Here is a 12,795-nt window from a genome sequence, read left to right on the forward strand (position 1 = left end):
TATCTTATAGGGGATTGGATTCACGTAAATGGTTGTATTCCCTCAACTCTATATTAAATATTGTTTCTTTAGAATGGAAGTAAGTTTAAGATTGTGCATTTAGACAATAAACCATTTGTAACATGCGTAAACCATTTAGAAGCACAATTTTATACAAGAAAATAGAGTACAATTAGAGCTGTTATCATTAGCAAGGATTGAAGAAATAAAGGATGAGATTTGTGAAATCCTAACAAGATCTTTACCATCTAAAGAGCTTGGAAGAAAGAGGAAGATCTCTCCCAATGAGTTAAACAACAATAGGAAACAATTCTAGAAAAGTGGCAGTCTATAAAAAAGATGAGCAAACAAATATACGAAAGAAAGTACTTTTAAAAAATCAATCATAATAAAAATTCAAAAATTCAAATTCATTTCAAAAATAGTGTCCATCTTTACTCTGTCATTCATGCATGTTTAACAAAAATTGTTAAGACATCTTTGATGTAAAATTCAAATTTTGATTCTTAGCATACCTATTAATTAAGAATACCCATTAATTTACATTAACTAATGGACAATTTTTTTGGGGATAAGTGTTATACTATAAAAATATACAAGAAATAAATAAATAAATATTATATGTAAGAGAAAACTTAGAAGATAAAAAAAAGAAACGTGTAAACAGGAAGCAAGTGTAACAAGCCATTTAATTAAAAGATAACAACAACTCTTATAAATGTGAGATCATGAAAAGAACCTTGAAAGACAGGAAAGATTGAGGAAATGAACAATCAATGACTCTACTCAAATCACTGTATAAACGATAACTCTATAAATGAGAGATCAATAATCAATAACTTTATAGGTAATAGTCAAGTAGGTAAGCTTGCAATTTTAGCTCTATAAATCAAAAATATCAAAAAATTATTTTATTATTCAGGAGTTTCAATTTATGAATTTAATTAAAGTATAAATCATTCTATAAATATAAGTATTTATTTTCTAAATGAGTAAGTTACTTTACATTAAGTTGTTTTAATTATTTGATTATTTCTATTCATGTAAAAATAAATTTAATTATATTGATATTCATGTAACTTTATAATACAAATTTAAATTTATGTAAGTAAATATACGACTAAATTTAAATTCAAACTTCAAACTAATTAATTTAAAACTCTGATATTAAGTTGCAAAATCGTCTTAGCTGAGACAAAAATAAAATAAAATAAAATAAAACCTACATCAAAGAGCGTCTTGGGCTATAAAACAAAAAAAATGGCCTTCCCCTAATTCCGAAATCCCCACCCCTCCCCAATTTCTGTCATCGAATTCGCACTCATGCAAATTGTTTTCCCTTTCTAACAATTTGGAAATGTGTAACAATAAACATATCTCATCGATACATGTATGTTCCTGTCTTTAACTCTTCTCCTCTAGAATTATTGGCACCTCAAGATCCTCACTGCCCCTTTGAATTATCAACAGTACTCTATCTCCCACATTATAATCATCCAGCACTTTGTCTAATCCTGCTTTGTTTTTAACCTGTTGAAGAAAGCATAAGAGTTCAGTGGACCTTTTCCATATCAAAGCCTAAGCATTAACTGCCCATCAACACAGTATTTTATTCCATTTCTTTCATAAATGCCACCCATTTTATGTTGACAAACTCTCATTTTACCAGCTGCTAAGGTTTGCGATGAGAACCCTTGGCTACACTGTGTACAATGTCCCCAATGTGTAATCCATAAAAAATGAGATAATCATGCAGCAAGAGATAGCTCACAGTTTTGCTGTCCACACCAACAATAATGTCCCCAAGTACAATGTTTCCAGCAAAACCTCTTGTGGTAGGTACCAATCCAGCCTTGGCTGCAAGACTATTTCCAGGAACCTACCAAAGCATAAAGTAAATCAGGAAAACTGAAATTATCAGAAAAATGTTAACATACATAAGGATCATATGTGCAAAGAGAATTTACTAATTAATGGAAGCATGAACACCAAATTCCAAAACAATACCTGCAAGATAAGAGCTCCATTTCGCACATTAAGTTGATTTGCTATCACATCAGGAGCAATATCAACATTCAAACCAGCTCGAACAACCTAAAAAGGTTGTAATATATGGATTACAATAAAGAAGTAGCCATTTTTGGCAATAAAGAAGTAGCCATTTTTGGGACATTAGCAGGTGATGGTGAAACAAAATCCAGATGCTGAGGCATGAAAAATGTTAATCTGGATCCTTCCCAAACAATGCTTGCATAGAACAAACAAGACTGCAATATCACATTGAATAGATCTAACAACAAAATAAAAAATATCATTACGCTCCATGCTTACACGCTCCCAAGGGAAAAATATGCTTGAAAAGCAGCTAGAATGGCCAAGAGCAAGGAAGGCTTGGCTTATTTCTACATTGCAACCTATAGTGGATGAAATGGCAGTGACCTCATTTGCAGAAGGGTGGGAGAGCCTAGAGCAGTGCATTAAGGACAGGAAGATGGAGAAAGACATGATGGAGCTACCTTGCCTTCTATGTTGGTCATGGAAAGCCAAAAATGACCTGAGCTTTAATGACTAAGTATTGCCATCTAGCCAAATACTGGGAATTATAGAAGCAGGAGTATGATGACATTCTACTCGAGGAAAATGAGAAAGCATGTTTGAGACCAAAATCTGAACTGCAACAGAGAACTAGTGTGGAAAGATCCCATGAATGGGGCGGTTATGATCAACTTTGATGGAGCAATTAACAAACAGCAGAACAGGGGAGGTAAAGAAATTGTCTCATTGTTCAGCAGGTAACGGGGTTACAGTAAGGCGTGTGAAGGGGAGCTACAGATCCTCCAACATCAAAGCCTTGGCACTTGGAGAGGCTGTTGGGTATGCTGTGAATAGTCTTTAGAAAAGTGGAATTTGAAGGGGATGCTAAGAGTGTGATTGATAATCTAAATTTTGAGGCCATGGGTGGAAAGGAAATCCATATGGCTCTTCGTGATGCTGCTTAATTAGCTAAAGTTTTCCAATGTTGTAAATATCAATTTGTTTATTCAGAGCATGTGAAGGAGCTGCACTTTAAAGAGCCCCAATTGATCATGCTATCAGTGGGGATGAATCTTGTCTCAGATGTTGGCTTCTGTGTTAGAAGCCAAACCTCCAACTCTTCTTGATATTGAATGAAGTATCTCTCTTCGACCTAAAAGGGAAAAAGAAGAATCTACCATTAAACAACTTACTTTACTAAATTGGATTAACTGCAGTGCAATCTTGAGCACTGTTGAAGATGGGATGGCAAACCCTACACCAGCTGAGGTCCCTGCATAACAAAGCCAGCAATGAAAACCAAGTAGAAAGTTCAAGGTTGTCATAAGCATAGCCTTCTGAGTTACCTCTACAACTACTTCAGTCATGTCTTCCAACAGAAACTTCTATAAAATCATGCCTACATAAGTGAAATGCACTGACCAATATTGTGCAATCAATTTTCAGAATTTACCATTTCTCTTCAAATTATGTGACTGAGAAGAGTTGTGGCAAAGAGAATTGTGCTACATAATCGTTGAATAAAGCTGTTCCCCAAAAAAAAATCATTGAATAAAAGATATAAGGGAAGATACCTGTCCGAGTAAATATTGCTGTATTAATGCCAATTAGATTTCCTTTAGAATCCAACAGTGGACCTCCGCTGTCACATTAACTTACATATGTAAAGCAACAGCCAGAGCAGAAATGGTTATACATCACTGATGCATAGAAAATCTTTTTAATAAATAGTTTAAGATATCAAGGACAAGAAGGACATGGAACTTGGTAATGGAATAAAAACAATTCTACAGAACTTGGAACATGAGGGCGAGGAAGCCTATATATTTTAAGTTTTGTGTTACTATAATTCATGAAATTAAATTTTATAAACATTTCTAATTTATGCATTGGTCAGATATGTGCCTTAAAATTTGGCAGTTAGATATTTTCCTGTTATGTGCTGACAAAATGCATGCCATGACAACAAAGAATATCTCAACAATATGTATTAGGGGGTTCAAGTTGCATTGCAGAGGTTATGAATTCCCAAAAAGGATATTCCACCTTCTTAGAAGTACCATGGTTCATGAGCTTTAGTTAATACAAGGCCAACTATGTTATGTTTATAAATGTAAAATCATCATTTTACCATTCAAATACATAATGTCAATGACTTTGTGGCTATAATGAACAATGCTACAGTATAAGTTGGAGCCCTTTTAGTTTCTTTTAATTTAGTACTTTGCAATTATAGTGAGCCCCAGACTAACCTATTCCCAGGATTGATGGCTGCATCTGTTTGAATTCCACCACCAATTGTAACTCCAGTTTGACTGGAAATGTCTCGATTCAGTCCACTAATAACCCCAACAGTGAGAGTGTGATCAAAGCCAAATGGATTTCCAATTGCTAGACACTGCTGGCCAACTCTCAGAGAGGAAGATTGCCCCACCTTAATTGGCTTTAACAGATCTTCAGATGCTTCTACCTAGCACCACAAAGATATTGACAGAAATGTTATAAACAAAACACCATACAAGAAGTATATCTGCAAAATAAAAACTGCATCAGCCAGCTACTCTAAGCAGCACAATAACATAGAAACAAAACAATAATGCCTTGCATAGATAACTTGTCAAGTACATGCATTATGCACGGGAGACAATTGGAGTAAATGACAGCTAAAACTGCCATGAAAAAGGCAGAGAGTTTGTGCAGCATAGGAAAACTTAGTTAAGAGTGGAATTTTAAGAAAATAGAAGAACAGGCATGGGGCTATAAAATGTACCTTCAAGACAGCAAGGTCCTTTGTCCGGTCAGCACCAACCAACTTACCCTCAAAGTTCTTTTGTAACCTTTTGAAAACAATAGAAAATGAAAAACATTAGTGCAGTAATAATCATAAATTATTATCAAAATAATTCACTTGACTGCAGTTCAGTTTACCAGCATAGGCTAAGGTCACTGTAAATCTCACCCTTCTGATGCAAGAATATTAACTCGTGCAACAACTTGCCCAGGGCTTGGATTTCTTGAAAGGGCATTTCCTATCACTGGGCATTAAAGGAAAAACAAATAACAATTAAATTCAAGTTTTACAGATTTCCAACAGTGTTAAAGGATTCATGCATCTAAATAATTCTAAATATTTATTGCTCAGCAGGCCAAATTATATACTATATGAAACTCATTTTTCATACTTCAAACAAGAAAGCCCTCAAAATGGAGAACAACAAAGACATGCAGATGACTTTATTGAGTTTCCCAAGAAAAACCCCGCTGCAGCATTTGGTTCAGTAACAAGGCTTGAAAAAGCATATCGACAAGGAAAAAAACACCAAGAAAAACAATAAGTTATTCCACAAAAATCAGAACATATAGACTTTATTATGTAATCTCACGCAATAGACCAGATTCTGAACACAAATTCCATTTGTGTCTTCCACTGCAAACTTTTGATTTTCAATCTCCTGCTATAGGTCTTACCATGATAATTCGTCACAATGTGTCCCTGTTCATCCCAAACCACCCCAGAACCATTCCCTTCAGGTATCTGCAATCAGGCACAACATGAATTATGCAAGTTCGCATTGGCATATAGGAATATTGCATGATAGATGAAACCAGCTCGCATTTTAGTAGGCAGAAGACATTGTTGAAGATTCTGAAGTAATTAAGGCAGATTTGAAGCTGATTTGTAGGGAGTAAAAACAGAAAGTCAAATATCCTTTTTTATAAATCAGAACCTAGCAATAATATCTATTTATGTGTAATTAATAGCTGTCTTAATATAGATCTGCAGTTGCTGTATATATTCAAGATTCATTCTGAAATAAAGTGAGAAGTCAGAATTTAACAACTCTCCATATGATATCAGAGTCTAAACCGAGACTATTTTTTCCCTAAGCCTATCTCTCTCTAAATCTAGGATTTCCCCTCCTCTCTTCCCATTTGTTTTGTCCAGATCTGAAAAAACATGTCTGAAAACACTACAAAAGAAACCCAAATATCAGGGGAATTCCAAAGTTTATAGTCATCCTACCGATTGAATGGAAGAAACTATCTAAAGTGGTCACAAATAGTAAAAACCTTTCTCAAAGGAAAAGGAAAGATTAATCATTTGATGGACAATCCTCCTAGTCCAGAAGACCCAAAGTTTACACTCTGGGATGAAGAAGACTCCATGATTATGTCATGGCTATGGAACTCTATTATGCTAGAAGTCTGTGGGCCTTATATGTTTCTGGTTACAGCAAAAGACACATGGGATGCAGTGAGACAAACCTACTCTAAAGTGAGGATGCTGCGTTAATCTATGAGATTAAGTTGAAGCTTTCAATGACCGAACAAGGTAATATGATGGTTATTAAATATTACAGTATTATGAAAAGTTTCTGGTTGGAATTGGACTATTATCAGGATTTTAAGATGCAATGTAATGATGATGTTGTGATTTTAAAGAATTATGTAGAAAGAGAAAAGATCTTTGAATTTCTTGCAGGACTTAACATAGAATTTAATCAAATACGAGTCCAAATACTTGGAGAAAGGAATCTTTGCCCTCACTCAATGAGGTATTCTCGGTAATAAGGGCTGAAGAAGGAGAACTGTGATGCTTGAGGTCCCAAATAATAAAGGTTTTGCTATGATGATAACTAATAGCAGAAACCTAAGTGATGCCAGCAGAAACAAAATGATGACATGAATGGTGCAGAAGTGGTGTAGACTGAAGGGAGAAAATTCTTTAAAGATGATCAGTTTTGTAACTATTGCAAGAAAACAGGTCATAAAAAGGAGACCTGCTGGAAACTCCATGGAAAATCACCAAGGATGGGAAGTAATGGAGGACACAAATGGAACCATTCAATAGGATATGCACACTTAACAAATTCAGAAGAGACAGTACATGAGTCCAGCACCCTAGAGGTGAGAGGATTGAACAAAGAGGAGATTGAACGCCTAAGAACCTTACTCAACACAATGGAGAAACCATCTGGATCATGCTCTCTTGCTCAAAATGGTAAAATTCCAGTTTCTCATGTCTTTAGTGCCTCAAACAAGAACCATTCCAGCATCTGGGTCATTGACTCAGGTGCAACAGATTATATGACTTATTCTGCAGATGCCTTCACATCCTTGTCCTAACAGTAAGAAGATCACAATGGCTGATGGATCTCTAACCACAGTTGCAGGCCAGGGAACAATCCCTCTTAATCCTATATTTACTCTTAAAAGAGTATTACATGTTCATAATCTTACTGCAAATCTGTTGTCTATCCAGAAACTAATTAAAGACATAAATTGTAGTGTAACTTTCTTCCTTGATCACTGCATATTTCAGGTCCTAGCTACGGGGAGGACGAATGGGCAAACTAGAGTCAAGGATGGGTTGTACATGCTTGGAGTGCAAGGCAACAGTAGTAACTCCCCTTCTCTATCATTAATTTCAGTTAATTCTAATAAAACTGATGTTAGGAATCATCATCATCGTTTAGGACATCTATCATTTAAGACTCTTAGGAACATGTTTCCATCTTTATTTAAAAATCTTGATGTTGAGCAATTTCATTGTGAAATCTGTGAATTTGCAAAGCACCATAAAATGCCTTTTCCTATAAGTGATTCAAGATCTGTGTCTCCATTTACTATAATTTACTCGAATATATGGGGTCTATATAACATTCCTAATATTTCAAGAGCAAAAGGTTTTGTAACATTTATTGATGATTGCACCCGAATGACTTGGGTTTACCTTCTTAAAAGAAAATCTGATGTGAGTCATATCCTTCCAAACTTTACAAATATGATAAGGAATCAATTTGGGGTTAGCATTAAGGGTTTTAGAACTGATAATGCTAGGGACTACTTTAATCAGATTTTATCACCATACTTTGAAAAAGAAGGGATTATTCATCAATCATCTATTAGAAAAAAAAAAAAAAAAAAAATAGACATTTCCTTGAAACTACTCGAGCTTTACTTTTCCAACATCAAGTTCCAAAAAATTATTAGGGAGAAGTAGTTTTAACCTCTACATATTTGACAAATCGAATACCTTCAAGAGTTACTGGTTTCAAAAGTCCTTTAAACTATTTGTCAGAATTCTTTCCAAAGAACAATTTTTATTCTAAAATTCCCTCAAGGATCTTTGGGTTTGTCACCTATGTTCACATTCATAAAAATCAACGAGACAAACTTGATGCTAGAGCTCTTAAGTGTGTTTTCATAGGATATTCCATCACACAAAAAGGTTACAAATGTTATCATCCATCTTCAAAGAGATTTCTTGTGTCAAAGGATGTGAGTTTTAATGAAAATCAGTCTTTCTTCAACAAATCTTCTCTTCAGGGGGAGGAAAACAACACAAAAGATATGATTAACAATGACTTTGACATTTTTTCATTCCAAATCCCATCTAGGCAGCAATCATCTCCCATCTCACCATCTTGTGAGTCTCTAAATATTACTCTGCAAGGAGAAACTACTGCTGACAAACCTCTTCAAGTATATAGAAGAAGGATACAACCTGATTTGACTCTCTTGCAAGCCCAAGATTCCGAACCAGAGCAAGGTAATGAACTTTCTCATTCATCTCTACCTATTCCTGACCTTGATCAGCCAATTGCTATTAGAAAAGGAAGAAGAGAATGCACCAAGAATCCTTTATATCCTAGCTAATTTTATGTCATTCCAAAAGTTCTCACCATCACATAAAGCCTTTCCCTAAAAAATAAACACCATACCTATCCCAAATACCTTACATGAGGCTCTAAGAAATGAGAATTGAAAAACTGCCATGAGAGAAGAGATGAATGCACTAGGGAGGAATCAAACATGGGAAATAGTTGAGTTACCAAAAGAGAAAAAAAACAGTAGAGTGTAAGTAGGTTTATGCCCTGAAATATAAAGCTGATGGCAGCCTAGAAAGGTATAAAGTCAGGCTAGTTGCAAAAGGATTTACACGAATATTTGGGATAGACTATCAAGAGACATTTGCTCCAGTTGCTAAGATGAACACCATTTGAATTCTGTTTTCTTTATCTGCTAATCTTGGATGGTGCATGCAGCAATATGATGTTAAGAATGCCTTTTTACATGGAGAGTTGGAAGAAGAGGTTTATATGGATCCACCACCAAGATTCAATCACTCCCTTCTTCCCAACAAAGTCTGCAGACTAAAGAAGGCACTCTATGCCTTAAAACAGTCTCTTAGAGTCTGGTTTGAAAGGTTCACCAAAGCCATGGTTTTTATGGGATATTGGCAAAGCCAAGGAGATCATACTTTATTCATCAAACACTCCATTTCAGGGGGAGTTACTATTTTGATTGTTTATGTTGATGACATTATAATAATAGGTGATGACTATGTGGAAAGAGATAAGTTGAGAAAAAGACTTTCAGCAGAATTTGAAATCAAGGAATTGGGGAAGTTGAAATACTTTCTAGGCATAGAAGTGGCACATTCAGAAAAGAGGATTTTTATCTCTCAACAAAAGTATATTCTTGACCTTCTAAAGGAAACAGGAATGGTAGACTGCAGACCATGTGAAACACCTATTGATCTAAAGCACAGACTTGAGAATGATGAGGAAGAAGCCACAACTGACAAGGGTCAATACCAAAGGTTAGTTGGTAAGTTGATCTACTTAGCTCACACTCATCCAGACATTGCTTATGCCATGAGCGTGGTGAGTCAATTTATGCACAACTTGAAGGATTCACATCTCCAGGCAGTGTATAGACTCCTCAGATACTTAAAGTCTACTCCTGGAAAAGGAATTTTGTATAAAAATCATGTGACTCTAAACCTTGAATGCTATATGGATGCAAACTATGCTGATGCATTAACAGATAGAAGATCAACATCAAGTTATTATACTCTGCTGGGAGGAAATCTTGTGACATGGAGAAGCAAAAAACAAATTGTTGTGTCAAGATCAAGTGCAGAAGCAGAATTCAGATCAATGGCACTTGGAATTTGTGAGTTACTATGGATGAAGATTATCCTAGAAGATTTAAGAATCAAGTAGGATGAACCAATGAAGTTGTATTGTGACAATAAGGCTGCCATTGCAATAGCACACAATCCAGTGCAACATGATAGAACTAAACATGTGGAGGTAGACAGACATTTCATCAAAGAAAAGTTTGAGAGTGGATTGATATGCACTCCTTGTGTGCCTACCGAGGAACAACTTGCTGATATACTTACTAAAGGTGTTTAGAATCTTGTGTTCAAAAACACCTTGGACAAGCTGGGAATGAAAGATCTCTTCCATCAGCTTGAGGGGGAGTGTTGAAGATTCTGAAGTAATTAAGGCAGATTTGAAGCTGATTTGTAGGGAGTAAAAACAGAAAGTCAAATATCATTTCCTATAAATCCTATAAATCAGAACCTAGCAATAATACCTATTTATGTGTAGTTAATAGCTGTCCTAATATAGATCTGTAGTTGTTGTATATATTCAAGAATTCATTCTGAAATAAAGTGAGAAGTCAGAATTTAACAACTCTCCATAGGCATCATGGCCACATCAGATTTTGCTTGTTTTAAAGAATGAAAAAAGACGAGAATATGGTGCTGAAGTACCTCAACCATCCCAGTTACATTTAGTTGTGGGCGCAATGTTACGTCAAAAATGTTGACAACAGAGTAAGTGTTCTTTTCAAACAGTTGGACAATTCTTTCCTGCCAATAAGACATGATAGTAACCTATATTAGCATTAAGATATAAGAATGTGAAATGTAGCAATCAATGACTTGATGCCAAAACTAAGAACAAGCTGATAGAGTTTAAAGTTGAACCTCGGCAGGGAAGAGTGCACCCGAAGTAAAAACAGGAGGAGTTACTTGTTCAATTGTCACAGATGGATCTCCTAATGCTTGGGCTGGATATCAACAATTTATTCCAGGGTCAGAAGCAAAGCACTGAGAACCACAATCACTTTCCCCCAAGTATGAAGTAACAAATGACTAGAATGATGGAATAGAAGATTGATTATGATCTTGCACCAAATTACACAGATCCTGTATTTCTTAAACAAGAAATGTGTGCCATTGACTTTGAATTCAGCTAGAAACGAAGGATGAAATTCAGCGTAACATGTATCCAGCATCGTGTATTGAGTGTGTGCCATGTCTATTAGAGCCACCAAATGACAATTTCACTATCAGCTGGGGATTATTGCATTTCTTCTCAACATGTTATAAAGAACAGGCAATTTAATCTACATAGAATATAATCCCATTTATGATGTCTAGATAAGTATGGGCACATATACATCTTTTTGAGATTTACAGAGAAACCCATGTCCCTGTGTTTGTGGCTGCTCCCTAATACCAAAGCACATTTTATCAGATAAAATCAACAGTGCACAAGCTACATATACTTTCATTGACAAGTTAGCGTCAGGTTAATTAACTTCATCAAAAAAGAACTCGAAGGTCACTACGCGAATTAAATTTCAAGAAGCAAACAGTTTTGATCTGATTTAATTCCCTAATCTTTTTACCAAAAAAAGCTTCTTCAACAAATAAATACAATAATTTGTTTTTGTTTTGGAACAGAAATGAATCGGATTATAACTAAATAATATCAGTGCTAAAATTAGAAGACTTAATTGATGATGCCGACCTGACAAGTACCTTGAAGGAGGATGATAACCCAGAAACATGAAAAAACTAGCTAGCAACATCCTCCTTGTTGCAGTAGGACTACATTTGCATATTACTTGAAGCAAATTTTTGGTTCCATATGTTACACTCCTCCTATAAACACCATCAAACAAGCAACAAACCAAAAATAGAGCATGTAATTAATAATTTTATTGCAGTATAATGAGAACGTACAAAAAAATGAACATCCAAAACTAGAACTAAAACAAGGGCACAGAGAAAGGGAAAAAAACACGAAAGAAACCCAGTAAAAAAAAAAAAAAAAAACTTCGTAATTGGATAGAGAACCTGGAAATGGAGATGGGGTAGGAAGAAACAACGTCGTCATCAGAGGATAAAGAGATGGAGGAGGACAAGAGCTTCCGGCGACTCAAAAACAAAGAGTAGTTGTCGTGTCTTGGGACATCATTAATGTTGTTAATGAATATTCCACAACAGTTTTTTCGTAGTGACCAACAACGATTGCATGCTAACAACATTTGCTTTTAATTTCTATGTAATGTAATAAAAAAAAGATAGGCAGATAAGAGTCCAGTCCTGTAGGTCTTAAAAGCAAACTATTTTCAGAGAAATCAAACAAATGGTTATAGAGTAGGACTGTGAGAGTGTGAAAGCAGAGGCGAGGCGGGCGAGGCGATAAGGGTTGAGTGGACACCAACACAATTATATTGTGGCTTTGGGTTAATTCTACAAGTACCATTATTTTGTTTTTTTTTTTTTTTTAAATCCATTAGTCCCTGAAAAATTAAAAATATTTGAAGAGTCCTTTAACCTAACCGGCATTGATTAACCCTAATTTAGTCGTTTTATTCAAAAAGTGCCTTCTTTTTTCTAATTCAAAACCTTTCATCTTACCTCCTTGTTTCTTTATTCTATGATTCAATAAAAGAAAGTAGCAATGAAATAACAAGGAAAATTACCCATGGGTTAAAGTGATAAACAAAATGAAATATATAGGAATATATCTATCTATATTTTTAATTTGATCAATTTACCTTCTAGCACAACCGTTAATGTCCTCTTAATTATTATCAAGAAATTATGGATTCAATTCCTACCAATACTAGGAGTACTAAACTTGTTATCAAGCTTGTAAAATACAA

General features: G+C 35.0%; 1 protein-coding gene across 2 annotated transcripts; it reads right to left on the reverse strand.

Moving 5' to 3' along the window:
- Positions 1-1,145: 1,145 nt before the first annotated feature.
- Positions 1,146-12,340, reverse strand: LOC118053586 (protease Do-like 8, chloroplastic). 2 transcript variants are annotated; one of them, XM_035064898.2, is made up of 13 exons: positions 11,981-12,340; positions 11,652-11,785; positions 10,823-10,905; positions 10,607-10,705; positions 5,503-5,569; positions 4,994-5,069; positions 4,805-4,871; positions 4,287-4,504; positions 3,609-3,676; positions 3,228-3,307; positions 2,008-2,094; positions 1,772-1,879; positions 1,146-1,530 (listed from the first exon to the last, which is right to left on the reverse strand). In XM_035064898.2, exons 1-13 carry the CDS (start codon positions 12,169-12,171, stop codon positions 1,405-1,407), a joined length of 1,404 nt encoding a protein of 467 aa, XP_034920789.1. In that variant the 5' UTR covers positions 12,172-12,340; the 3' UTR covers positions 1,146-1,404. The 2 variants fall into 2 exon arrangements, with proteins under 2 accessions (XP_034920789.1, XP_034920790.1); XM_035064899.1 differs by lacking the exon at positions 11,981-12,340 and having other exon boundaries at positions 11,663-11,785.
- Between the last annotated feature and the right edge of the window lie 455 nt (positions 12,341-12,795).

The sequence above is a fragment of the Populus alba genome, chromosome 4 (assembly GCF_005239225.2).
Source record: "Populus alba chromosome 4, ASM523922v2, whole genome shotgun sequence".
NCBI classification, from domain to species: domain Eukaryota; kingdom Viridiplantae; phylum Streptophyta; class Magnoliopsida; order Malpighiales; family Salicaceae; genus Populus; species Populus alba.

Excerpts from the sequence above, each read along its gene's own strand:
- LOC118053586 (XM_035064898.2), bottom strand. The coding sequence starts at position 12,171 with ATGTTGTTAGCATGCAATCGTTGTTGGTCACTACGAAAAAACTGTTGT. Across the intron at positions 5,570-10,606 it reads ATGTAACTGGGATGGTTGAG|ATACCTGAAGGGAATGGTTC; the intron begins GTACTTCAGCAC and ends GCCTGATTGCAG. Across the intron at positions 5,070-5,502 it reads CATTGTGACGAATTATCATG|TGATAGGAAATGCCCTTTCA; the intron begins GTAAGACCTATA and ends TTTAATGCCCAG.